Raw genomic sequence first — 24,808 nt, 5'->3', positions numbered from 1 at the left:
GGTCTGGGCCACTCTGGTCCACCAGTTCCGATCTTTTGAAGCTTCTGTCGATTTCTTTGCACGGCGCCATTTTTAGAAATGTCCCTCATCGAAAGCCTGGCCCGTGACACCATGTGGCTGAAGTGGAGTGACAGCGGTGTCCTGAAACATCCCTCTCCTGGTCTGGATTCGATCGCAGCGTTGTGGGTATTGAATCAAGGCATACACCCGCAGGGAAAGCATGTCGCTTCGAATATCAGATGCGGTCGACTGTCCGAGGGAATACGGAAGCTCGTCTTATCTGCACTGTGTCTCTATGTCAGCTTCTCGGCTCTTGAAATAGGCAGGGACTTGAGCAGCTTTCCTTTCGGTCGCTCCGCCGGGAAGTGGAGCAAGTGTCGCGCATAAAGAACTGACGGTCAGTAACAGCGTTCAAGCGTTCAATGTTCCTTGGACAAGAAAAAAATCACTGTTGATTGTGAACGAGCAAGAGCGTCGAGATCGCCTTGGACCTGATTCATCTCCTCCCTTCCCTCCGCCACTACTACTCTGAGTTACGCTCAGTAGCTCGTAACAACAAGGCTACCCGACCAAAGGCCTTCCTCGTTCTTGTTTTCCTCCTTGGCTTCCCCCCTTCTTGTTTTACTCTTTAGCCTTCCCGCTTCTTGAAGCCGGCCTCGGTGTGGAATCCGATGTCGCCAAGGACGCGCTTGCGCTTCGTCTCGGTGTTGGCAGTGGAAGGGGTAGCAACTTCGGTTGCATAATTCACTTCGCCTTTGGCTGCTTGGGGGTGTGAGTGGCGGTCTTCTTGACGGAGGACGCCATCATATATCCTACTTGGTTGTTAGTTTGAGAATCATCATGATTCCAATTCAAAGGAGTACTGACGTCTGCAGAATTGATCTGATAGGTCGCCGAAAGCACCCAGTTGATCTCGGCCTTCAGCATCGTTACGGCCTTGTGGACATAGCCTCATCATCGTAGCCAGTGAGGATGCCACTCTTCGCGTGGAGCTGCCGTAGGTGGGACTCTTGCCAGCTCCATCTTGTTTTCCTCCTTGGCCTTGCCCCCTTCTTGTTCTCCTCCTTGGCCTCCCCCTTTCCTTTGCCCCTCCACCTCCTCCCTCTTGAAATGGGCGGAATTGCTCCCCGCAGTCGAGGAACGACAAGAGACAAAGGGGCAGTGCATTGGCGGCGTCATCGGCGTTGCGACCTCCGCGGCGAGGAGCCAACGTCGTGCTTTCAGAATCTGATTCTGATGGGGGAATTGAAAAGCAAAGCCCACCTTGCCTTTCAGCTACCAATTTTGACGCAGAATTTGCCTTGTTATTGGTGTGTCGATTTCAATCAGAGCCCCAACTGATCACAGAGTCGGCCCTCTCGGTATCTGCAGGCGGCGCAGCAGTGGGACCGTTCTGGAAGATTTGTTGAAGGACCGCCGCAACAGGGTCGGGTGCAGAGACAGACGATTGAGTCTTTGGGCCTGCCTTGAGATCCTCGAAAGACTTTGTTTCCTGGCCATTCGCCTCATCGCGCGTAGGCGGAGGAGTGTAAAGGACTGGGGCCTCGTTGCACACAAAGAGGTGTGCCTCTGGGCATGCTCGTTCCAAAATTTGAACGAGCAATGGTGTGGGACAAGGAAAAAGGTGTATGAATCGTCGCGTGAGTGACCTGGCGTAGCTGGAGTGGCGACAGGAGAGTGGGAGCGGGCGCTGGAAAGAGAGGCACCCTTCCTCCGAGCTGGTTGGCATCAACCGCTGCCCGATGTGCGCGAAGCTGACGCGGCGAGGTACCCAGAACAGCAGGTACGCACCGGTGGCGTCACTGGCACTTCTGGTTGGAACTTCAGGTGAAGGCGGGTCGGCTTTGACGTCAATGTGGTTGGAGTATGCAAGCGGATGGCTGTCACTCGCACTCCGAATCGCCTCAAACTTGGCCCTCTGTTCAGCGACGTTGCTGCGCAGCTTATTCAGTTCCGCCTCCAGCTCCACCTTTTTGGAAACCGTTTCCTTCAGGCAGAGAACAATGAGTTTCTTGCTTGGACTCTCATGCTCTGCGCCTAAATTTCTATCGAGTCAGCAGAGTTCGTAAAGCCAAACGTATGTCTGGGGGTGATCGTTGTCGGATGCTCGAGGATGATGGCTGGTATGGAAGAAGAGTGCAGAGGGAAGGTTACACGAGTAATAGTGTGCGACAGCCGCAGGGCGGGTAACTAACCTTTTGGTTCCCTCATCTGCCACCGAATGAGGCTCCGGGCAGTCACGGGACTTGTGGCCGCACTGCTTGCAGTTGCGGCAAGCATGAGGGTCGACACGCTCCTGAGTGCAGTCACGAGAGCGGCGACCGTCGTGGATCCACCAACCTTCTCCTCTTTGAAGACTTCGACCTGACGGAAGGCCATCTTGTTCATGGCAGTCATGAGGTAGCCATCTCCTTGAGTTGTGGCCGCGCTGCTTGAAATTGCGGCAAGCATGAGGGTCGACGCGCTCCTGAGCGCGGTGACCAAGGTCGTTGCAAACGAGACACTTGACCTCGGGATAACCGGTGGGCTCTCGTTTTGCTGGGGCATAGCCGCCGAAACAAATCGATATTGTTAGGCCTGGGATCTTGGAGAATCCGAGCCCACAACCAGCGTAGAGATCCGGGCAGAGAAATCAACCATCTCGTTTTCGACAGCTTGGTAGACGCCCGGTTCCACGTCATGATGGTGGCATTCAATGTTGAAGACCACCAGGTGATGAGATACGAGCGATCGGTCCCGCGGGACGCTGAAATGTGGACTGTAGATGGATTGGTGCAAGAGTCCATCTAAACACCTCCGGCAACGTTGCGCTAGGCCCAGGCGACCGAGCAAAGCTTTCGCTCCGCGACGTTGCATCTTTGGCCGGCTTGCTTGGGGATGCGGCTGCTTGAAAGAAGGGCTGCAGTGTGTTAGAGTAGAGCGAGGAACTGATGGGAGCTTCGCTTACAGGACGTGACATGCCATGGCGGGGCAGGCGCTTCGCGCTGTATCGAGCGAGGCAGAGGCGCTTGCGGCCCAGTTTGAGCGGTTGAGCCCACGTGCTTCGCGGGCTGGCCGCTCGGCTCTGCGTTTTCAAGTCAGCGCGGTCAGGCATCCGAGAAGTTTGATGAGACGTACCTTTTTGGGAAGTGAATCGAAGAGATTCAACACCTGTTGTGGAGTGGTTGGCTTGTGGGTGTAGGAATGAAAGGAGTTGGTGAGAATTTTGACATGCTGCTGCGGTGATGTTTGTGCGCCGCGGTATCGATTAGAGCATGAGCGGCACTATGCCGAAAACAGCTAGCAGGGCAAGCAGGTGAACTGCGTGGATACTGCTTGGGAACTGACTACCGCCTTCCAGCACAAAGCAGCGTCCGCGTTTGCTTTGTTCACAGCACCTTCTTTGTCAGCGTAGATTTGCCATCGTCCAAGTCGGACCGGATATGTATCATCGCAATCGCCGCTCTGTTTCCGTGCTGCTGCCATGAAGCCGTGAGGTTTGTTTAAGGTTATCCGGGGCCGGGCGCGCGTCACGGAGCGGGACGGAATCGGGCGGAGTCGTTTGCCTCAACGTTTCCCCAACTTTTCGCGCTTGGAGACGCCAATCTGGCCCATCACCACCTGGATGGCCCTGGGGACTCATGCAGCAGAGACTTTCTCGACGACTAAAAGAGGACACGAGCCACATGGCGGCAGATCTTTCGCAGGCAGTTCTTTCGCAGCCCGCCACCACCCCTTTTCTGCGACTCCCGACTCGACATATATTGGTTTGCAAACTGCCTCCCCGTGTTTGTTTACATGTTCGACTTCCTCCTTCCCTATCTGGCGCGGACTAATGCAAGACCCAGGGGACCATTTTCATCTTCGACCAGCATCATCCTTGGTCGAGCGGGATGCAACAATCCCACGCCATGCCCCAGCGAAAGTATTCCAACAACAAGCCAGCCTGAAAGCCTTGTTACCATCCAAACGGGGTCTTGCTCCGGATCCTTGACGACACCACTGCCACTCAATCCGATCCAGTGGCAGATCAGCGCCTGGAGATTTTGGCTCCATGGGGATGTACCGGGATTCAAGGTTGGTTCGGGAACAAGCGAGGAGGTGGATCGCAGCGCTGATGATGTGGTTGGCTACAGCTTCGCGGGACGCCCTTCGACTGCCAGGGTCCTCCCGATAGCTCCAACTTTAAACATGGCGTACATCCCCTGAGCCTCTCAGCCTGAACTACGACTTCCAAATCATCATCATCCGCCGCGTGGGGCGCGGGGTGTGTGCACGGAGATGGAGACTCTTTTATTGCGCTGGGTGCAAACATGAAGAGTCGTCGATTCGAAAGCTCTGCCGACATCATATCGCGCAGCCATGTCCGTGCTCCCACTCGTACTGCTCTTTTTGAGCCTCGCGCTTGGCCAACTGCTACCGGATCAGTATGTTGTTAAGCTAAAGAAAGATCAGGTATACTTGACGGCACATTTTCGAGTTCCTGCGCTAATACCAGGCGACCCAGGATGCAGGACAGGCCGTCGCACAAATCAACACGGAGCTCAAGAAGATGGGCATGCCGGGAGAAGCCGCCATGATGGAAGATCTCAAGAGCAACGTATTCAACGGCGTCGGCATTGAAATCAAAGCCGCCAAAGGCGTCAAAAGAGTTTTGGGATACAAGGGCATGATTGAGTCGCTGGGATTCGTTGAAAAGGTCTGGCCGGAACGGCAGTATCAGCTGACCGATGTCGTTGAGCGCAAGAGCATCAACCCTGAGCTCGAAGGCGTCCTGCCCGACGTCGATGGCATGACGGGAGTGGACAAGCTGAAAAAGGAGGGCATCAGTGGCAAGGGCGTCGTGGTTGGGATCGTCGATACAGGCTGCGACTATCTCAACTCCTACCTCGGCGGTGGTTTTGGCGACGGTTTCAAAGTCAAGGGAGGCTTCGATTTCGTTGGAGTAGACAGCATCTATCCTCCGGCTATGCCCAAGCCTGATCCGGATCCATATTCCGACTGCGAAGAGCACGGAACTCACGTTGCGGGGATCGTCGCAGCAGAAGCCCCAGCCGATGCGGCAATCAACTTTACTGGTGTCGCACCTGGAGCCAGCCTGCGAACCTATCGCGTCTTTGACTGTGACGGAATCACGAGGACTACCGTGCTGATTCGCGGCGTGATCCGGGCATACAATGAGAGCGTGGACATTATCAATCTTTCCCTTGGCGGTGGAGGACCTTTTCCCGACGGTAAGAAAGATGGTGGCCACGCCTCGGACACTGCTGACAAAATCAGATCCCCTCTCTGACATCATCCGCGAGATCCACAAAGAAGGCAAGATATTTGTTGCAGCTGCGGCCGGAAACAGTGGCGCCAACGGGAGCTTCACGTCTGAAGCACCAGCTGCAGGACCGGACACGACGGCGATTGGCGCAGTTGAGATCCTGGAGTATCGAATTCCTGTGTACGAGGCCACCTACACTGTGGGAAGTGATTCGACTCCGAGAGGCTTCAACTGGAGAAACTCAGCAAAAAGCAAGTATCCTCCGCTGTTGGACCTCTACCCACTGTCGCTCGACACAAGCCGCGAAGACGAAGCATGCGAGAAGATTACCACTCCCACGCCAGACTTGTCCAATCGCTTGGTACTCGTCAGACGCGCTGGATGTAACTTTGGAAAGCAAATGTTCAATCTTGCTGCCATCGGTGCTCGCTATATCCTCATCTACAACGACCTGCGAGGCGACATTGAGATCCCGCGCTTCAGTGAAGTAGCCGATGGCATCGAAGCGGGCGGCACGATGACAGCCGATGCTGGCAGAGATTTGATAGCCGCCTTTGCCAGAGAGGGGAGTGTTCGAGTGACCATGAACACGACAGTATTCCCCGTCATCCTCAACAGCCTGAATCCGGCCGGGACTGGCGGCCGCATGGCCAACTTCAGTACCATTGGTCCGCCAGCCGTGGCAGATTTGAAGCAAACAGTCTCGTCACCTGGCAGGAATATCCTTTCCACAGTCGGTCGGAAGAATGGCGGTCTTCAACTGCTCAGCGGGACCTCAATGGCATGTCCTTACATCGCTGGGGTCGTTGCGCTGATAAAGGAGGCTCGGCCGGGGCTCAACTTTTACGAGACGGTTTCCAGACTTGTAACCACGGCGATACCCATGCCATTCAATGACGGAGGCAAGACAAAGTTTGACTTTTTCGCACCAGTATGGCAACAGGGCGGCGGACTTGTAGATGCGTATCATGCGGTACACACCACAACCGTCTTGGACACATATGGCCTGTCTTTCAACGACACGGAATTCAACCCTGGCACCTTGTCTTTCACCATCATCAACAATGACACGAAGCCGTCGACGTACAATCTTTCCCACGCTGGCGCCGCAACCATTCTCTCGTTTCGCGGGAACGGCGATCCAAGAGTAATACCCTGGCAGGGATACTTTGAAGGACCGCTGGCAACTCCGCAGCAAACAGCTTTGACATCAGGCTTTGCGCTCGACGAGTTCGTCGACAGCGTCGTGCCCGAGTACGCAGACCTCATCATCAGCGAGACATCATTCACCCTCGAGCCCAAGGAGAACAAGACCATCCGCATCAACGCCGACATCAGCAAGTTCCGCACGCTCGAAAAGCGCTGCCCGCTGGTCAGCGGCTACATTGTCATCAACGGCACCTCCGACAACCTGACGCTCCCCTACGGCGCAATCGGCTGCCGGCTGCGCGACCTCACCATCATCGACGAAAACGACCCAGCCGTCTACGTAGTCTCGGCCACCAACAGGTCCGTCTTCAACGTCACGCGCGACCGGGGCTACCTGCCGCGCGAGCCCCCTGACGCCGAGTTCCGCCTCCCCAAAGACAGCTCCGACGCGGCGCAGGCCAATCTCAGCGTCCCGTGGATCCAGATGCACTTCACCATGTACGCCAAATATGTGTCGGTGGACCTGCACGACGCGGAGACGGGAAAGAACGTGTCGACGCTGCTGCCGCCGCAGCTCGACTTTTCGGTTGGCCGCCTGAACACGTTCTTCATCAACTTCACGGGCGTCTTGGACAACGATACGTGGGCGCCCGAGGGCCGGTACTACTTCAACATGTCGGCGACGCGGCTGTACGGGAATCCGAACGACACGGCGGATTTCAAGGAGAGCATCTCGACGGATCCGTTTGTGCTCAAGTATCTGTAGGCTTGCCGGTCGGCCGCGCGGGCAGGAGGGAGTGGACGCGTGCGGGATGGCGTTGCGAGAGACATCGCCGAGTCTATATGCGGTCCCAGCTATTTATCTCCGCTGCAAACGCCGAGGTCGCCGCCTTAGGACCACAATGACGCCTTTGCGATCCGGGGACATGTCGACGAAAGGGATGAATGCTCCGCGCGATCAGCAAAGTGTTGCAAACATCCTGGTCTCTTTCGCGGGTAGGGCAATCTGCCAGGCCCATGCGGTTCCAGATTTGTACAGGAGAGTGTGTGGGGCTGTACTGCGTATGGAAATTGAGCACGAGACCTCGTTTTCTTGCTATTGTCTGGCTCAACAATTATTCCCGGAGTACTTCAGGCCCGTGGCTGACCGCGTTGCGCACGAATGTGGCACTGTTGCGGCTCTTTCGCACAGGGGAACCTTATGCATCTCCACGTTTGTACAGGGGTGGACGCAGTTCCAGCAGGGGTAAATGCAACTTCTGTCTATAGGGATAGGCGCGACCTGCACCAGATCCAGCGCGCCTAGGGAGTCTTTTGGTTTGCTCCTCTCCAGTTCCCCCTGCCAATCACATGCAGTTGAAAAACATTCCTCTTCATCCACCGTTCGACTCATCTACACAAGCCAGAAGCATGGCCAATTTATTGTCACTGTTTACATTGTGCTTGCGCCGGAAGGGTCTTGTTGGACAGAACCACATGCGCAAATAACTGCGCGGACCCGCTTCTTCTGATCAGCAATGCAGCATCCCAAATCCCCAAAATGTGTTTCAATGATGCGCGCTTTTCTAATTCAGTATCAGACCGTCGGAAGCCTAGCATGAATGATGGCGGTAAACGTCGAGATGGATTTACATAAATGCCGCTCTGTGTTCCGTTTGCACTCTTCTCTACCGTCACTTCCAATCAGCATCACTTGCCTGTATCAATTTCATTGACACGCCTCTTTCGTTGAAGTACCGTCGCTCTTTCGCGCTGCACACATTCATTCCGTAAAAGCCCCAGCTGCTAGACTCCCGCACCAGAATGGCATCAGTGAAGACGCTCGCCGGTCTTTTGGCCTCAGCCGCTCTGACCGCCGCCACGGCGTCCAACGCGACCTGCGACACTTCTACCCTAGACAACTCGACGTATTACTACAACATCACAGTCCAGGACACGACCGCCGCGCAGGTGGCCAACATCACAGGTCGCGGCATTTGCGACAGTCAGCAACATCCATCCCCTTGCCCACCATCAAACAGCACCAAGTCACCCACTAACACCGCCATAGTCGCCCGCTGGAACCTCATGGTCGACGTGACGATCCCCGCCAACGTCGGCGAGCGCTTCTGGATTCCGGCCCAAGATTGCGAGCCCGACAACACCTCATGCTTCCTCCAGGAAGCAGACAACCCGCAGGCTGAATGCCTGCTCGGTGGACCTCGCCTGTACTACACCGTCAACGGCGACACGTACGACAAGATTGCCCTGCGTCTGGGCATGAATGTCAGCGCCATCACGAGCACCAGCAACGGCTCGCCGACGGGTGCCACCGGCGGCGTCACCAACGGCTCGCAGGTGCTGGAGGCCGGGCAGTTTGTCAAGATTCCGCAGGTATGGAGCCGTCTCTTCCTCAAAAGGACAATAAACTCACATCAAAACCAGTGCTCCCCCAGCGTATGTCAGCTACAGCCGTACTCGTTCGGTTCCGAAGGCCCCGGTGTCTACAAGGACTTGGCCGAGAAGTACGCCACCACGGTCGGCCAGATGATGATGCTGAGCGCCACGTACAACTACAGCGGGAATGCGCTCCAGGGAGGCACGCCTCCGCCCATTAGTATCCCGATTAATTGCACGCTGCTGTCGAGTAATTACACTGTACTGCAATGAGGCGGGTGTTAAGGAAGAGAGTGTAAGACACGAAATGACGCATACAGGTGGCATGTAGGATTTGGTGTATGCAGCGAAAGTCACAGAGTCAATTCATGTCAATCTCATGCCTGAAAAATCTCCCCTTGATTCGTAACTACGCTGTGACTATGTCCCCAACGTGAATACAGGGAGCAATCGTGCAGTCGCATTGATGACTTGGAACAGAGAAAAGCCAGCGCGCGTGTCCATGATACCTCCACATCGCTTCAAAAAGTCCATCCCTCGTCTTTTCCGCCATCCCTCTTATCCTCCATTGCTGGTGCAACCCTTTCCATGGTTCCTGGCGACTGCCTGGGTGTAGAACAACTTGTCACAACCTTTGTCGGCATTGGTAGGGCAGGGCCAGGTGCGCTGGTCCCGCTCATCCGGATTGGTGAACGGGCACTTGCGGGCGTGGGTTTTGGCGACACCAGCACCAAAGAAGAGCTTCTTGCAGCCATTGGCCGCGTTGGGGCAGGGACAGGTCCTCTCGGCCTTGTTGACCGGCTGGATGGAGGTCTCTTGGGTGGCGTCTTTGGCAACACGAAGGCCCCTTTGGCCGCGACTTGTGCCATTGCAGTCCCTGGCATGGCGGTTTGCTGTGTGCTTCGACTTGTAGTGGTTGCCGCAGCCGTTGGGGCAGGGCCAATTGCGCTCGGCATTGACCAAGTTGTCGAGACTCTCCTGAGTCTCCGAGTCTGATTTTTCTTCCCTGGGCTCGGGGGCTGGGACTGTCTTGTTCTCGGGCTGCGCAAACGGGTAGTGCTGGTATTCAATCGCTGTGCCGGGGTTCAGGTTGACTTGCAGGGGCTCGGGAGTAAGGTCCCTCATGAAGGGCGACTCGGGACTGGCCATGTCGTCCTCATCGTTGACAGGGTCCTGCGCCTGAGTCGGCAATTCGCTCTCGATGACCTCGTCAGACGGACCCATCTCTCCCAAAGGCAGCTGTCCCTCCACGTTCTCGCGCCAGTTCAAGACCTTGGTGTCGACTGGCTCCTGCAGCGTGATGACGAGCTGCTCATCGATTGTCAAGGGACGGACTGGTCCGAACAAGGCGTCAAGGTTGGCGTGCTCAAAGGCTTCCGGAGGGGGGGAGTCCTTGGGAGTGTACGAACGCTCGCCAGCGGCTGGACATCCAGAAGTGCTCGCATCCAAAGCCGTGTCTGGGGATGCCATGGTGCTGAGTTGGGCGGAAGTTGAACGCGTACGAGGGTGGTGTCGTAAAGGATGCGGCAGAGGTGCAGTGCTGAGAAGCGGAGCTCGGGTTGGAAAGAAGAAGAATGAGGAGGCCAGGGAACGTAAAGGGAAGCCAGCACTTCGAGTAGGATAGCTCGAGGCAAAAGTATGACGCAGCTGTGAAGTGGTATCGTGTTGGATGGCTGGTGTTGACGAGCTAAGCACGCAGTGGGCAGCAGCGGTAAACAATGGAAACGACCACTCCATATCGTTCACGAGGAAGTCAAGCACGCACAAGCTCCTATATAATGGCTAGCAACCGTCTTGAAACCTTCGACACCATGAATCCAATATACAGACTGATTATGTGTTAGGAACTAATTGAACGAGCAGCAACCTCAGTCCCAGTTGCGGGCGTCACCTTTCATGCAATGACTTTCATCTGCGCCAACATCAGTGGCCCTAATTATTGAGAGCTTAAAGCTGCCTAGACAGAGATGGCAATCTGCAGCCTTCTCTGAGTGGTCTCCTCCCTTCTCGGATATTTCGAAGACAACAGATGCGGTACCGCGCGACAAGATGGCTGCATTTGCAAATCGTTTCGCCAGCAAGTGCGGCCGTACTTATACTTTCAACAAGTACGCGGTGCATGGTGTTTGAATTGGTCAAGTTAGGCAATGTTTCTCTGTTTGTATACTGTCCTGCCGATTGATTTCCCTTCCTGGTCGTCTTCCAAACGATGTGTTTGGCGTTTTCAAAATGCGTGACCCACTGAACGCAAGGCTAAACTCCACCCGGCTTGCGACGGTCGCACGTCTCATTCATCTCTCGGCAGCGGACACATCTGCGCGCAGTAGAAGCGTCTCAAAGGTCGTCATGTTTGCCCGCGGGGTCAGCCCAGCCAACTGGTCGCGAGGAGGACCGCCGCCGTAGACGATGCACGGACGAAGCATCGAGCGGTGGCGCAATTTCTGAAGCGCCTCCCATTTTATCCTCGACGGCCGCGCCAGCACCTGCTTCCAATACCGGAGCCAGCGAATGCTCTGGAACATGGTCCCACACATCAGAGAGGCGCATCAGCGCGTACCAGGTCCAGACACAGTAAGGATTGACAGATTAAGAGCTCTTTCCTGATTGCAAAAGTCGATGGAAAAGCGCTCAGAAAGCCGCGCGCCACCGATGGGCTCGAAGCCGCAGGGGACCTGGGAGAGCTGTCCACGACGAGGGGGGTAGGGCAGAACGTCCGGACCTTGTTTGTGGATGGGACTCGTATGCGGCGTGTCGCCATGGCTGTTGGACGACGTAGGAGAAGATAAAGCAGGAGGGAAACGAGCCATGGCGGAAGTGGTAATGGCAAACGGGAGTGAAGAAAGAAAAGGCGAAGCGAAGGGAAGGAAAGGACGAACGAAAGAAGGTGGAGAGAGGGGCGAAGAAAGAAGGTGGAATGCCGCTCGCTTAATCTGCTGGTTTTACGTCAAGAATGGGTCCCATTTCCTCCGGAAGTTGAAGACGCCCGTCAACAATGGGCTCGAAGCCGCAGGGGACCTGGGTGAGCTGTCCACGACGAGGGTGGTATGGCAGAACGGCCGGACCTTGGTCGTGGATGCGGCTCGTCTGGGGCTGTTCGTCATTGCTGTTGGACGAGGTAGGAGAAGAGAAAGGCGTTTGGATTTCTGACCCCGCCTGCTAAGGTAGATAGTCATCACCCACACCAGTGAGTGTGCAGTAATCAGTCGCGCAGTCAGTCGAGCAGTCGGTAGAGTAGTCAGTCATCAGGTAGGCAGCTCGTCGCGCAGCCAGCCATGCGTAGCAGTGCAGCTTCGGGAAAGGGAACGATAGCTTTGTCGGGCGCAATGTTGTATTTCGCTGGAAGGCTTTCCTCATCCTCAACTTGGGAAGTATTGCTGCACCAAATCTCGGCTCGGACTCCATGTCGTGCTCGTCGCCGGTCGGGTCTCTGGGGCATGGCTTGGTAGGGAGTATTTCTGAAGGACATCCGAAAGCCATTCCTTCCAGTGCTCGGCATCGATTGGGACTGTTTGAAGTCAGCTTGTGGCCGAAGAAGATTTCCAGCGATATGGGTTGGAAGACAGGCAAGGGAAACATGTGGACGCGGAAAGGATACAGGCGGCGTGAGTGCAAAGGCTTCTTACCACTCCGATCAAGCACGATGTAGTGACGTGCACTTGCTTGCAACCACATGGAGCTGGAAGTTCCCGCCATGGTGGGCCTCTGGGAAGAAATCTTGGTTGCGTTGCTGAAGTTCAAGGGGCGGAAGATGCTGCTGCGGTGCGCCGGGTTGGTGCCATTGCAAGGAGTGTTGTTGGTAGGCATGATTGGATACGGGAGGTTGGTGTTGTTGTTGGCGGCGGCGCAGTCGTGGGGAGGCCAACGGTCTGAAATTCACAGGGCCGCAGCCTTGATGAAGGACTTGAAAAAGTCGTCTCGTCCGTCCGCAGTTGGTGGGCTTGTTTCATCATACGGAGGTCGGCTTCTTCAAGGTTGGTGGCCTCAAACGTTTTCAAGATTCAGGGTCAACTGCTGTCCTGGCTGGCTCTCCGACTAAGTCTGCGTGGTTTGCGCCTCGAGCTGTTACAAGACATGATTGCCGTGCTGGGGCAACTGCTGTCCTGGATAGTTCGTTGGTTGAGTTGGCAAGGTTTGCGTCTGATGCTGTGGCAAGTTCGCCGACTAAGTCCAGCTGCGGCGGAAGGTCAGTCATACGGAACATGCGTCAAGGAGCATCGACTTACAGCTTTGGCATGGCGATGAGTAGCGCGGTTTGGTGAGACGCAGAGTTGCTTGGAGAGCAGAAAGGCGTGAGAGGACAAGGAAGAGTCGGGCTTGAAGCGTAATGAAGAAGGATAGGTACCCAAGAAAGATTGGGTATGGCGCGTGGTTGATTTTGTGAGAAGTGAAGAAATTTCAAGATTCAGGTGTGGGTTGGCGAGGAGGAAAAGAAGAGATGGTTGCTGGGCGGCCGACGGCCAAAACACTCGCAGCGTGCGCCCACTAAACCCATTTTGGAAGGCAGCCAGTAGCGCGCAGAACGACGAAATGCATGATCCTCCGTTTTGTGAGTCCTAAAGTCGAATCGTTTTGGCCGAAAGTGCCCCAATTTTCCCGTCAGTAAAGATCATGATCCTCCCGTGCCGGCGAAATTAGTAGACCCAGATACTTAAAGAAGACCCAAACAGAATTGACAGCATGAAGCAGGTTAGACCTAATGAGTCAGTGTTTATATCTCTGACTCTGCCTCCTAAGTAAGGTGAATAGTCACCAACCAGCGCATTATCTCTTGCATCATCCAGTACATTATCTGGTGCGTCATTATTCCATCACGTCGTCCAGCACTTGTCAACTCCGCCAGTCGCACAGTCGCGCAGCCATTTGCCGGGTAGTCGGTTAGTTATCGCGCAGTCAGTCATGCATCCAGCCAGTTGTACATCCAAACAGTTGCGCAGCCAGTCACATAGTACTCGCACAATCAGTTGTTAAAGCGAGGGCAAAAGATGCCTGCATTAATCACTATGGGCAAAATTCCTCTGTATGTAAACTATGCTGTCCACCGTCCTTGTTCCAAGCACCTGTTTTCAGTCCTTCTGACACCCGATACCGGCTGTGTTGGCTCACCCATACGCCGTGGTCTGCATCTCCGCTTGTAGATGATACAAGCTCCTTGAAATGGGTTGCCGCAGTGTAGGTTGTGTGCGCAGGCTGTGCGAGAGATTGAGGTACACGAAATGGGGGAAAAGGGAACAAAGGCAGCGCGCAACATTTCGAGACCAGATACGCTGACGCAACTCTTCTTGTGTCCTCAGGGGCTGATGCGCCTATTCGGAGCTCGATTGGCAGCCTTTGAAGTAAGGTAGTCCGGCGCAAGGCGTGGTCGTGTGATACCTGTCTCCATGGTTGTATTGGTGGTGGGAAGGCCTTCACGCAGAAGCATGCGATTGATGACGAGACGTCGGCTCACCCGGAGCTGAATCACCCCGTCGCTGCAGACGCGCCAGGTCGCAAAGTCAATGGGGCGAAGCCAAAGGGCCACAGGCCTTTCTTTTCCGATGTTGCGGACCATGCTGAGTCCCAAGTGGCTGGCGATGTTGATGGGAGGATGGGACAGGGTTGGCTTTGTCGAGATACAAGGTCGCCGCGGGTGCCAGGGATCGAGAATCACTCTCCTTGTCCGTCTAGAGGAGGCTCCGGCAGTCTGGACAACGTGCAGACATCTCGACCCAGAGGTCTAGACAGTCTGCACAAAAAGCATGGCCACAGCGCGTCGTGGCGATACAATGGATCTCAGTGTGGTGCGCAGGCTCCGCGGTGTCGTAGTCGTCGGTTTTGTCGTAGTTGCCAATGGAGGGCTTGAAGTTGGGACCGCTGGCCTCAGTCCCGTGCTCGCTTTCATTCTCTGCCATGAATACAGTCTCATCATTGGTCTCGTGATCATCGATTGTGGTGTTGGCGTAGGTGGAGTTTGCGTGGGCATTATTACCGCCGTTGATCGGGGTAATGGGCGAAACCGTAGACCTCTCGCGAAGAGGAGCCGTGTTATCAAGGACCGGGAATAGGCTTGGGCTGGGCCACTCATGCGACATGGTCCCGAACTCCATCTCATCTTCTGGCCAGACCTGGGGAGCCAAGCCCCAGGTGCCCCAGCCGCCATGCTCGTCCAGGTCGAATTGGAAGTCTTTGCTCGTGACGATGAGCCTCCTAAAGCAACTGAGGCACAGAGAGCATTTCTGGTCGCCCGCGCCAGTTGAAGCCGGAAGAATCTGTTTGTAGGCAACGATGAGCGGACTCTCCAGGGGCATCGAGAAAAGTTCAGCGTCTGTGCGAATCATTGATGTTGGCCAGCAGAAACTCCCAAAGCGCGTACTCATGACTTCTTTTCTTGTAAACGAGCATGTCCTTGCGATGATCCCTGTTTTGGTGGTAATCGTAGACGAAGATGGCGAGCTGCTTTTCGATGTAAAATTCCATCATGTCTCCGATGCCAAAGACGTTGGAAGCCGTATAAAGCGCGCCAAGGAGAATGCATTTGTATATCGCGTCCGGGGCGTTCATTCGACGGAAAAAGCTAAGGTCGCACGCGGGGAAGACCCAGGCAGCATGCCTTAGCTCTCGAAGCTGGCGGTCGAGGGTCTTGGGACTTTCCCAGTCGAGTTCGTGACAGTCCTCTTCGGAGAGAGTCGAGATCATTGAAAGCCCACGAGATAAAAGTTCAGCAACCGTGATATGTAGGTGATAAAATTTGCGCTTTTTGTAAGTAGGCGGGGTCAGAAATCTCAAAAGGCGGAGGCCGGGGTTAGAAATCTACACGCCAATGATGAAGGCACTCGGAGCAAGCGCAGACCACAGAAAAGGGCCAGACAAATTGAAGAACGATTAAAATGAATACAGTCGTGACTGTACCTTTTCGACATGTGTAGACTCCATACTGCTGGGCTTTCCGAATTCCTTCCTCTTGCCCGTTCTTAACCACTTCTTCTAAGCCCTTTCCTCCATCTTCGTACGAAACCACTTTGTCAGGGACGAATCGTCATTGTTCAAGGAACGCGAATGACAATGTCAGTCGTCGAATCATAAGGTCTCCTCAATCATGGTCTGTAAGGGAAGAACGATTCTTGAAAGGGGGGCGGATGTGTTGAGGGCGTCTAAAGAAGTTCGCGACACTCGGGGCAACGGTAAGATATCTCAACCCAGAGGTCGAGACAGTCAGAGCAAAAGCTGTGTCCGCAGCGGGTCTTGCTGATGAAACAAGTGGACTCGGTCTCTTCCTCGGGCTCCGTGCAGTGGTCGTGGTTGTTGTCATCGTCATCGCTGTCGGCCTCCTCGTCGTTCTCACTGAAATTATCGGCAACTAGAGTGTACTCCTCGCCCTCGATGTCGTCGTTGTTGTCTTTGGCGTCGTCCTGAGTTTGTGAGGCGGGTTGACTGGACCAGTCCTCGACCGGAGCATCAAAATCCATTTCGTCCTTCGGCCAGAGCTGAGGGGCTGATTCCCAGCTCGCTGCGCTGTAGTCGATACCCTTGTCAAAGTCAACACTGATCTCATCTGCCGTGATGATTGACAGCTCGTAGCTGCCGAGACAGAGATTGCATTTCAGGTCACCGTCGCCAATCAGTGCTGGAAGGCTCTGCTGGTAATGCAAGAGGACGGCTGGCTCCAGGGTCTTTGACAAAACTCCCGCGTCCGCAGCTCTCTCCATGTAGTAGCCAGCTATCTCGCCAATTCCGTAGGCGTGCGAGGTGGCGTAGAGAGCCACGAGAAGACAGATTGTGAAGAGGACTTGGGGAGTGTTCATCTGTTGAAATACGGCGAGATCGCGTGTGGGGAATGTCCATGCAGCGTGGTATAACTCCTCAATCTGGCGGTCCAGGTGCTGAACAACAAGCTTTGCGGCGTGGTAGCAGTCTTCTTCAGCGAGTGTGGAGAGCGGGTGCAGCACGCTGGCTGCGAGGCTGCTTATTGTAATTTCTGGTTTGATCTCGTGGGAAGATTCCTGCTCAAGGGCTACCTTGTGGACGCCGTAGGTGGATAGAGCTGGCTCGAGTAAAGAGGTGTCCGTGATCTTCCTGAGAGCAGAAGAGCCTGCAGAGATGGTCGACAGCCACTGCTCGAGAACGCCAACGTTGGCTGTTATAAATAAGCTTTCGATCAGAGATGGTGGGGAGTAGCAGGAAAGAAGAGGAGAGGACCGGATAATTTGAACCAGAAAGTGATGCTGCGGCAATACGTACCTTCAGTATCCATCATCGGGACACGATTTGCGCCCATGACGAGCAGCGTAGAGCTTCTCGCGGGTCTTTCCATGGTCGTCAATTGTGCCAAAATCCTGGAGACGAGGGCGATGATAGATCAAAGTGTCGGTCAATGGAAAAACTGGCGTGGCGCGCTCGAGATGTTGAGCTGGCGAAGAAGAAAGAGAAGAAGAAAAGAGATGGTGGTTGCGGTGCGGCCGCCGGCCATCACACACTCGCAGCGTGCAGCCACTAAACCCATCTCGGCACGCAGGCCGCAGAGCAAGGGAACACTTCCCAATGACGTCGTAGGCAGAGGGCTTTAACAAAGTATTTGTCAATTTAGTGTTATTTCGAACCGTCAAACTCTGAATTTTGCAAAAGGAACAAGCCCCGACTACTCCGCTAGAGCAACATCCATCCAGCGACAAGCCCCGACAGAAAATACCATCTTCGCCATCACTTGCCAGGAAATATTTGCGCATACTAGTGCTGATTTCGATTTCATGTGCACAGCCATATATCCACCTGCTTCCTCATGATACGCGATCCAATTCCTGTGCCTGCCTCACTTTTCTTTTTGCATGGAATCCCATAATGCTCCAGCGACTCGCCGCTCAGACAAGACCAGGTTGATGCGCATGTATACAAAGCAATACACTTCCTCGACTCTTCACTTGATGTGTGTTCAGGGGAAACTGGATACTGCTTGAATGACTTCTATCTCATGCGGAATCGCGGCCGGCCAAACCTTTGAAGGACTCCCAGGGACGGTGGAGCGTCTGAGATTGAGTACTATCTCGCTTCCTAATACTTTTGCCGTCTTTCTCTTAAGCCCGGTTTTTCAAAGCTAACGGCACCGTCCCACTTTCGATATACCCCGATAGAAGTTCCAAGAATCTCAACATGTCCTTTTTTACCCAACCTACAAGCCCGTGCAGTCGGCAGCTGTCGCTGGGCGGGCAGGACGCGGCAGATGTACCAACAAGGGGTGCAGCCATCGCCGGACGTGAGGACGCAGGAGCAGCGGTTGATCATTGCGAGCAGTTTTCGACGACAAAGGAGAGGCTAGCACTGCTGGTACTGGTACTTCGATCTGTAGATTGTCGCATCCAAAGGTGACCGCGGCAGCTGGGGCATCTTGCCGACGACTCAGCCCAAAATTCGAGACAGTCAGCGCAGAAAAGGTGCCCGCGTCGATTCCGCACAAGCCATTGATTGAAGTCCTGGTGCAGACATGCCGCCGTCGCACTCTTTGTCCCCAGAGATGGTAGAGTGCGGGCCAGCTTGGACACTGCCGTGCTGTTTGGGAAGACTGTCAAAGCTCGTCACGTCGCCTTCAGCATCGGAGCTGTTAGTCCAATCGCAGAAGCATTCTCGAGACGGTCCATGTTCTGTTCTTCTGTGATCTCAGCCTGCGATGCTGTTGATGAGCCCCCGGACTTCCGTCCAACGTCAGGTCGTCATCGAAAAGGAGGAAGTGGTGTGATAGCCACAAGGTTGTGTTGTCCTCGTGGTCAGCACCACAGGAAGCACAAGCCTCAGATTCCTCGGTCGGGCAGAGGTCAGTCCAGCAGATGACCGCGATTTTGTAGCCCTTTACGAAGAATGAGGCAATGACGGTCCTGAGATCCACCAGATCCGGCGCTGATAGCAGCGAGAGTCTGGTCGTACGGCGAGACTATCTGCTCCTGAAGACCGGGAACGCGATTGGGTGGACATTGCCCTATCGACATAGTACAGAGCCATCTTGCCTGCGTCCTAAAGCCTGTGAGCTTCGTAGATGGAGGCGAGGACGGTCTTCGCGATGACCACTGGACTGAAGCGGAAAACGCACCGGGTGCGGTCATCAAGGGGAAAATTGACAAATCGTAGTTCTTGAAGAAGTCCATCCAAATTGGCGACAAGGGCATCGGCAAGTTCCTTTATCTAATTTCAGCGAGGCCTCGGATCAGTTTTGCTGTGGTCTAGCGCTCCTGGGGTTCCCATATACAGAGGTCTTCAAGGTTTTCGGCAATTGTAGGAAGGAGAACTCGGCCTCGAGGACTGTCCGATCTTGAATGTTGGCACGAGCCGGCGAGGGAGTGGCACCAGTCATGGCATGCGCCCGCGGAAAATCCGAGCAACCCTTACCGAGTCCGAAAGCGCATCCAGCCGCTTTGGAGGACTCATGATCGGTGGTTGCGGCAGTAGCACCAAAAGAGAATGTTTGGAGTCGATTTGAGTTGGGAGACCATGGCGGATGAGCCGGACGAGCACGCCACGCGAAGCGCATACATAGAAGCCTACAACAGTCGGGGCAGCTGGCCGAAGCCGCGGTCTCGATGGCCAAACTTTCGGCACGGGACTACAGCGGGTGACAAACATGGAACTGACCGTCCTCCATCCTGCTCTCTTTCTTCGCCCAGTCGTCCTTCATCTTGTCCCCCGCCATGGCGTCGCGTCCAGTATCTCATCTCCATGACAGTCAGTCCTCGTCTTCACCTGCGGCGTGCTCATTGCCCTGCGCCGCGGATAAAAAAGTGCAGCTCTCAGCCAGTGAATCTGTCGCCAGGAATGAAACGAGAGTGCAGACTGAGCATCGTCTTTGAGCATCATCTAGCTCGCGCTGAAGATGCGTCGAAATCCCATCGGTAAGATGTTTGTTGTCCGCTCTCGAGAGGCTGTTGATCAGGGCATGGACGTGGGTCGCGGTGGAAGTAAATTCAAGTCGAGCTGGGAGTCTGGGATGTAGGCGACATGTTGAACTAGTGTTGGCATAGAGAATGTGTGCGGAAGATGGAACCGCTCTTTGATGTTCGCGTCAAGCTTTCAAGACGGGTGTGTGGGCGAAAGCAAAGCGTTGTGACAATCGACGGCAAGCTTTTCAAGGAAAGCAGTCAGCAAATGAGCGTCGAGACTGTCAATGGGAAACATACCTCGTTGTTGGTCATCGTATTTGACCACAGTCAGGGCCGTTGGTGATGAATGAAGTTTGACCGCCGAGCAGATCTGGTGTCTGAGGGAACTAGGGGTGCAAGCTTATTCGGCGCGAATGCTGGTAGTGCTACAGAATTGACGTGATCTTGCAGAGCGGTGGGCCAAAACAATGGCACAGCGCGGTGGAGCGACTGTAAGTCGCTCTGGAAAGCGAAAAGCGAAAGACACAACAGGGCGCCTGCCTCCATTTGTGATCACTGGAAAAAGTAGAATCGACATGCATTTCCGTTTCTTCTATAGCGAGGCCTTGGATCAAGTGGTAGAATTGGATTCAAGCTTTGCGCCAACACGTTGACTCCACCTCTTTGGTAAAGCAACCAAGTGTCCTGATTTTGGATCGCCCTTCGCATACCCTGGCTCTGTTTTGCTCCATAAGCGATCCTCCTGGCAGGAAGCTCGAAAGGGATGAATTTGGTCGGTGTCTTGACTTTGGCCATCGGTTTCTCGCACTGCTCAAAAGTCAGTGACGGAGGTCTCGAAAGAGCGTCGGAGGATGTAGGCGAACCTCGTTGGGAGTCTTGGTAGATTCTCACTTCCGGCGGGGGGAGAGTTGCTCTCAACAAATCTAGCTGGCGCGGGCTGACGCGGACGGGATGCGGGCGTAGCCAGTGCGGATGCCACTCTTCGCGTGGGAGCTGCAATGGTCTCGCAAGTGGTCTCCCAAGTTCCTTCGCAGTGGCAACGGCGACCGCTCTGAACTGCGGCAGTGCACATACGGTCGACATCAAAGTCCGGAGATGAGCTTTCACGGTTTGGATCGAGGAAAACGTCAAGAGGGACCCTTGCTAGCCTTCGCATCTTTCTTGAGCTTGGCAATGCGGTGACTGACCGCCTTGGTGGTAACGTCTACTCAGCAGAGGTAAAGTCAGAAAAAAGCTTCAGTGAAAGTGTCGGGCAGGAAGATACATACCAAGGCCTCTAGCCTTTCAGCTTTTGGTCCAAGCATGAGGGATGAGTCTCTTATCAAATTTCTGGACGGGCACTTGGGTTCTAGAAAGACTCGTCTTTCACCATGCCTGTCCAGTGGACCGCCGAGAACGATTGCAAGATCTACTTCGCGTCAGTACATACATCTCAATCTCGCCGGGGTGTATTCAACAAACCTCGCAACCGTTTTCGAAGGTCCACTGGACCGGCATGGTGAAAGACGAGTCTTTCTAGAACCCAAGTGCCGGTACCAGTGCAAAATCTGGAGCCGTTGACGACGCCTGGTGAGCAGACCGCGAGCTCTGGCGAGCAGACTGCTTCTTCTTGAGAGCTTTCTTGCCGTTCTTGCCGGACTTTGTCTTGCGGGGAGCCATCTTGACGGTTGCGAGGTGTTGGGATGGAAAGAGTTGAAGAGGGACGGAGGGAGCTGCGCGTTGGAACGAGGGTGCGCAAGTGCTCGTTTTGTGGCGAACCGACCGGAGCCGTTTGGCAACGGTGAGGCAAGCTTCGGGTGCTTGACAGCGCGCTCGGCGTCCCTCCAGATGTCGAACTTGAAAGCGATCGACCTGTCGGTCAGCTTGACGCATTGCGCATTGCTGTATGGAGCTTCCTGAACGACTGGTAAGTGATGAACCTCAAAGAGATTTGAGTAAGACTGTTTCTGACTTTGCCTTTTTTGATGTTGAGGGCAGAAAAGTCGACACATGAGGACCCAGTCTCTACGATGGACTGCGCGCCAGATAATAAATATGAAGAAGACCCAACGCAATGAAGCTGAATGGCGTTGAGCGTCTGTACGTGGTGGTCGAGGTAGAGCAAGAGTAGGTCGAACGCCTCGCGGGCCAGATGCATCAAGACCGCGTCAGCATGGTACTGCGCGGCAAACTCAGCAGGCGGCTCCATGGACGAGTAGGAGTCCTGGCTGCCGCCAAGCTCGCTGGCGGATTCGGGTTGGCGACCTTTGTAGTCGGGCTTCGGGTCGTGGTTGGTGGGGAGCCGGCGGGTCTGGAGGGCAGACCCCTTGGAGAAGCGTTCGCGGTCGAGCGTATCCTCGTCGTTGGACTTGATATCCCAAACCGGAGGTATGTGTGCAATGAGAGACAATTTCAAGAGTTAACCGGTGACCGCCGGGCAATTCCGCCTTCTCTGTGCAGCCAAAGGCAAGTCTTTGAAAGGAGGTAGTCAGCGAATGAAGCCAAAGCCGTGAATGGGAAGCGGGAAACCTTACGGTATCGAGAGCGGCAAGTACAAAACGATGGATCTTCCGAGATAGAGTAGTTGATGATGTGTTTTGATCTCTGGCAGAGCCAAAAGCATGAGCTGGTGGGCGTGGATGGAGATGTTGTAGAGGAGAAAAGTTCGAAGGACGCTGGGCAAAACATGAAGTGCGCAGTGCAACGCAGCGGGGCTAAGCCGCTTTCGGAAATGCAAGCGGCAGCAAGGTGCCTCTTCCTTTGTGAACCACTCGCGAGTGTTATTTGCTCACCGGCGAGTGTTATTTGCAAATTCGCCACACAATGAACAGGAAAGCAGAGGATGGGTGCATGTTATTTCTCATTCGCAAGCAAATGTCGCACTATCGATAGTCGTCTTAAGGTACCTGTAAATTTCTGCTTCGAAGTGATCCCCCTGAATCATCACTGGCTTCTATCTACTTTTCCCTGTCTTCCCCACCTTTCCTATCAATCATGAAATTAGCGCTACGCAAACAGAATCAGGCGCTGTCGCTGGAGTCGAAGTTCATCGCATGCGGTGCTACTGTCGGCCCCGTGACAGATGCGCCGCAGACAATGTCAACGAGAGAACCCATCTCTTTGCGGAACGTAGGGTTCAGGCAGGACGCGGCCATACCATAAAAGGAGAAACCCTCGACCCTTTCACAGTGGTCCTTTCAAGGAAAACACTGCTTTCCATCGATCTATGCTCTCCCTGGTCCTCCAAGTCAGAAATGCCTTCAATGGGGCCACATATCGGCCTGCTGCTGCGCCTCACCTCATACAGCGCATGCACCATGAAGATGGCGGCGCACCCCCTGGAAGCGAGTCGCGCCAGCGGTTGCGCTACGCACATGTCCATGGCCTATTCCACGAGCGCGACCCCAAGCTGTACCAGCATCACAGCCAGTTCCTCCCAGATCATCTTTTCGTCCTTGTTGATCCTCCACTCACTTCTTGAATGATTTTATTGCCGCTTGCGCTGCCTTGGCTATGATATGACCACTTTGAGGACGGTGGGAGAGAGTGTGATACGATAGCTGGACCCGCAGCTCCGGGTGTTGTCACTGGGCTCTTGAGCGTAATTGGGCGACTGGCGAAGTCGAAGGCGAGGTCGAGAGCGTCAAGAGGACGCAGGCTGCGTAGCGGTGAGTCTGGGATTGCGAAAAGGGTGGCAGCGCCTCAAGCGCTCTTCGTCGTTGTGGTTCGATGTGTTTCCAAGACTCGACGTGGTTCAATGGGTTTTCAGGGCTCTGAGCGGCTAGGTGTCGAGCGGCAGAGTAGTATGCGCACAGCATCGCTGCAAGGATGTCAGCACGTCTGAGAAAGGAGGACTCCTTGAGCGCAGCAGATACCTACATGCGAACCCGTTCCTCAGGGACAAGCGTCTGGCCATCACCGTCCACCAAAGCCTTGCAGTTCGCACGCTTCGCGTCAACCCATTGACGGTACCGTGTGCTTTCCGTCCAGAAGGATGCCTCCTGGACGAACGTGGCAGCGCTCTCTCGGATTACAGCCATTCCCGCTGCTGCGTCGAATTCTAGGTCGCATGCCTCGGCCTCAGCGTGTGGATGGAATGTGAGGTACTCCTTCAAGTGTTTCGGCATTGTCTTGTCCGGACTTCTGGTGGTCTCAACTGCCACTGCTTCCAAGCCCTGGGGATGCTTTCGGCGACTCCAGGGCCGAAGTTCCGTCAGAGCTGCCCGGCCTTGAATGTTGGTCGCTTGTTGGACTGACATGAGTCAATGCCGAAGAACCCCGCGGCATAGCTTGTGGCCAGAGGATGGGAAAACGGATAGTACTCAATGTGGCATCCACCACTCCGACGTGAAGAAGCTGCGAGTCCTCGAACCGGTTTTCGTCGGCGAGAGGGAGGAGAGCGGCTTCTTTCGAGTTCGATAATATTGAGGCCGCAGCGACGCGTCGACAAGAAGCTTCCACATTCAGGAAACGGGTCGATTGCTCCATTAAGATTCTGATGCGGACATGAGAATGTAAGCCTCAAGTCTTTGCGGCGAAATGATGTCTGCGGCAACTGCCATCGCCTGTCAGCAAACTGTGCAATCGGTGCGCGTCCAGGCCTCTACTGACCTCAGCAACTGTCTTCGCCCTTGAGTGAAGCCAGCGGTCAGAGCACTGGACGTCGAAGCAGAACAGACGCCCAATTCGACGACTTTCTCTAATGTGCGCCGCGGTCGGGCGACTTCGAGAAGTGGGCTGGCACTGTGGCGTCGCCTTTGTCCCTTGGACAAAGAACTGGAGGCGCCGGCGACGTGACTGGAAGGCTGCGAGAACCTGCCGGACAACAGGTCATTCAAGCAGATCGTGGATAGCGGTGGAAGAATTGTCGTGGTCAAGGCTTGGGCAGCGTCAGTCCCGCGCGCTTCGGAAGAGCTTGCTGTGCAATTTTGCCGCTTTGCGCTGTCAAGTCAGCAAACGATGCTGTCAGAACCCTTGTGGCCGCAGATTACACGATGCGCAAAGCTGAGGTTGTCGCGATTAGGCAACTGCAAACACTGACAATTCACGAAGACACAGACGAAGAGGAGCAGGCCACGGGCCAAAGCAAGCGAGCATGTATGAGAGACAGTTGCCTATTTACGAACTAGCAGTCCACCTAAGAGTTTCCCAAATTGTTCGTTGCCATGGCGGTACCCTCTTCAACCTTTCCTTCCAATCGCGGCGAATGGCAAGACCCATT

General features: G+C 54.8%; 8 protein-coding genes across 8 annotated transcripts; 2 read left to right on the top strand and 6 right to left on the bottom strand.

Annotated features, from left to right (window-relative positions):
- Nucleotides 1-628: 628 nt before the first annotated feature.
- Nucleotides 629-3,465, bottom strand: BKA78DRAFT_348075 (uncharacterized protein; the record flags this gene model as incomplete). The annotated part of the gene is made up of 8 exons (XM_066890579.1): nt 629-812; nt 864-1,300; nt 1,346-2,045; nt 2,196-2,577; nt 2,725-2,899; nt 2,948-3,064; nt 3,118-3,264; nt 3,328-3,465. 8 exons carry the CDS (start codon nt 3,463-3,465, stop codon nt 629-631), a joined length of 2,280 nt encoding a protein of 759 aa, XP_066738191.1.
- An 876-nt stretch (nt 3,466-4,341) lies between these two features.
- On the top strand, nt 4,342-7,163 carry BKA78DRAFT_357821 (peptidase S8/S53 domain-containing protein; the record flags this gene model as incomplete). The annotated part of the gene is made up of 3 exons (XM_066892290.1): nt 4,342-4,434; nt 4,487-5,213; nt 5,260-7,163. The coding sequence occupies 3 exons, from the start codon at nt 4,342-4,344 to the stop codon at nt 7,161-7,163; spliced, it is 2,724 nt and encodes a 907-aa protein (XP_066738190.1).
- Nucleotides 7,164-8,200: 1,037 nt separating this feature from the next.
- On the top strand, nt 8,201-9,157 carry BKA78DRAFT_384157 (uncharacterized protein; the record flags this gene model as incomplete). Its single annotated transcript, XM_066893094.1, has 3 exons — nt 8,201-8,381; nt 8,448-8,770; nt 8,822-9,157. The coding sequence occupies 3 exons, from the start codon at nt 8,201-8,203 to the stop codon at nt 9,044-9,046; spliced, it is 729 nt and encodes a 242-aa protein (XP_066738189.1). The 3' UTR covers nt 9,047-9,157.
- A 174-nt stretch (nt 9,158-9,331) lies between these two features.
- On the bottom strand, nt 9,332-10,243 carry BKA78DRAFT_300679 (uncharacterized protein; the record flags this gene model as incomplete). Its single annotated transcript, XM_066887238.1, has 1 exon — nt 9,332-10,243. One exon carries the CDS (start codon nt 10,241-10,243, stop codon nt 9,332-9,334), a length of 912 nt encoding a protein of 303 aa, XP_066738188.1.
- Nucleotides 10,244-11,929: 1,686 nt separating this feature from the next.
- Nucleotides 11,930-12,577, bottom strand: BKA78DRAFT_300677 (uncharacterized protein; the record flags this gene model as incomplete). Its single annotated transcript, XM_066887237.1, has 1 exon — nt 11,930-12,577. One exon carries the CDS (start codon nt 12,575-12,577, stop codon nt 11,930-11,932), a length of 648 nt encoding a protein of 215 aa, XP_066738187.1.
- Nucleotides 12,578-14,433: 1,856 nt separating this feature from the next.
- On the bottom strand, nt 14,434-15,445 carry BKA78DRAFT_300676 (uncharacterized protein; the record flags this gene model as incomplete). Its single annotated transcript, XM_066887236.1, has 2 exons — nt 14,434-15,074; nt 15,130-15,445. 2 exons carry the CDS (start codon nt 15,443-15,445, stop codon nt 14,434-14,436), a joined length of 957 nt encoding a protein of 318 aa, XP_066738186.1.
- A 455-nt stretch (nt 15,446-15,900) lies between these two features.
- On the bottom strand, nt 15,901-17,060 carry BKA78DRAFT_357816 (uncharacterized protein; the record flags this gene model as incomplete). Its single annotated transcript, XM_066892289.1, has 2 exons — nt 15,901-16,883; nt 16,988-17,060. 2 exons carry the CDS (start codon nt 17,058-17,060, stop codon nt 15,901-15,903), a joined length of 1,056 nt encoding a protein of 351 aa, XP_066738185.1.
- Nucleotides 17,061-20,191: 3,131 nt separating this feature from the next.
- Nucleotides 20,192-21,796, bottom strand: BKA78DRAFT_348072 (uncharacterized protein; the record flags this gene model as incomplete). The annotated part of the gene is made up of 5 exons (XM_066890578.1): nt 20,192-20,415; nt 20,683-20,812; nt 20,877-21,016; nt 21,038-21,503; nt 21,560-21,796. The coding sequence occupies 5 exons, from the start codon at nt 21,794-21,796 to the stop codon at nt 20,219-20,221; spliced, it is 1,170 nt and encodes a 389-aa protein (XP_066738184.1). The 3' UTR covers nt 20,192-20,218.
- Between the last annotated feature and the right edge of the window lie 3,012 nt (nt 21,797-24,808).

The sequence above is a fragment of the Phyllosticta capitalensis genome (assembly GCF_038381095.1).
Source record: "Phyllosticta capitalensis strain CBS 128856 chromosome Unknown BKA78scaffold_14, whole genome shotgun sequence".
Lineage (NCBI taxonomy): Eukaryota > Fungi > Ascomycota > Dothideomycetes > Botryosphaeriales > Phyllostictaceae > Phyllosticta > Phyllosticta capitalensis.
The sequence above is the reverse complement of the archived record's forward strand: the minus strand, read 5'-3'. Positions and strand labels throughout refer to the sequence as shown.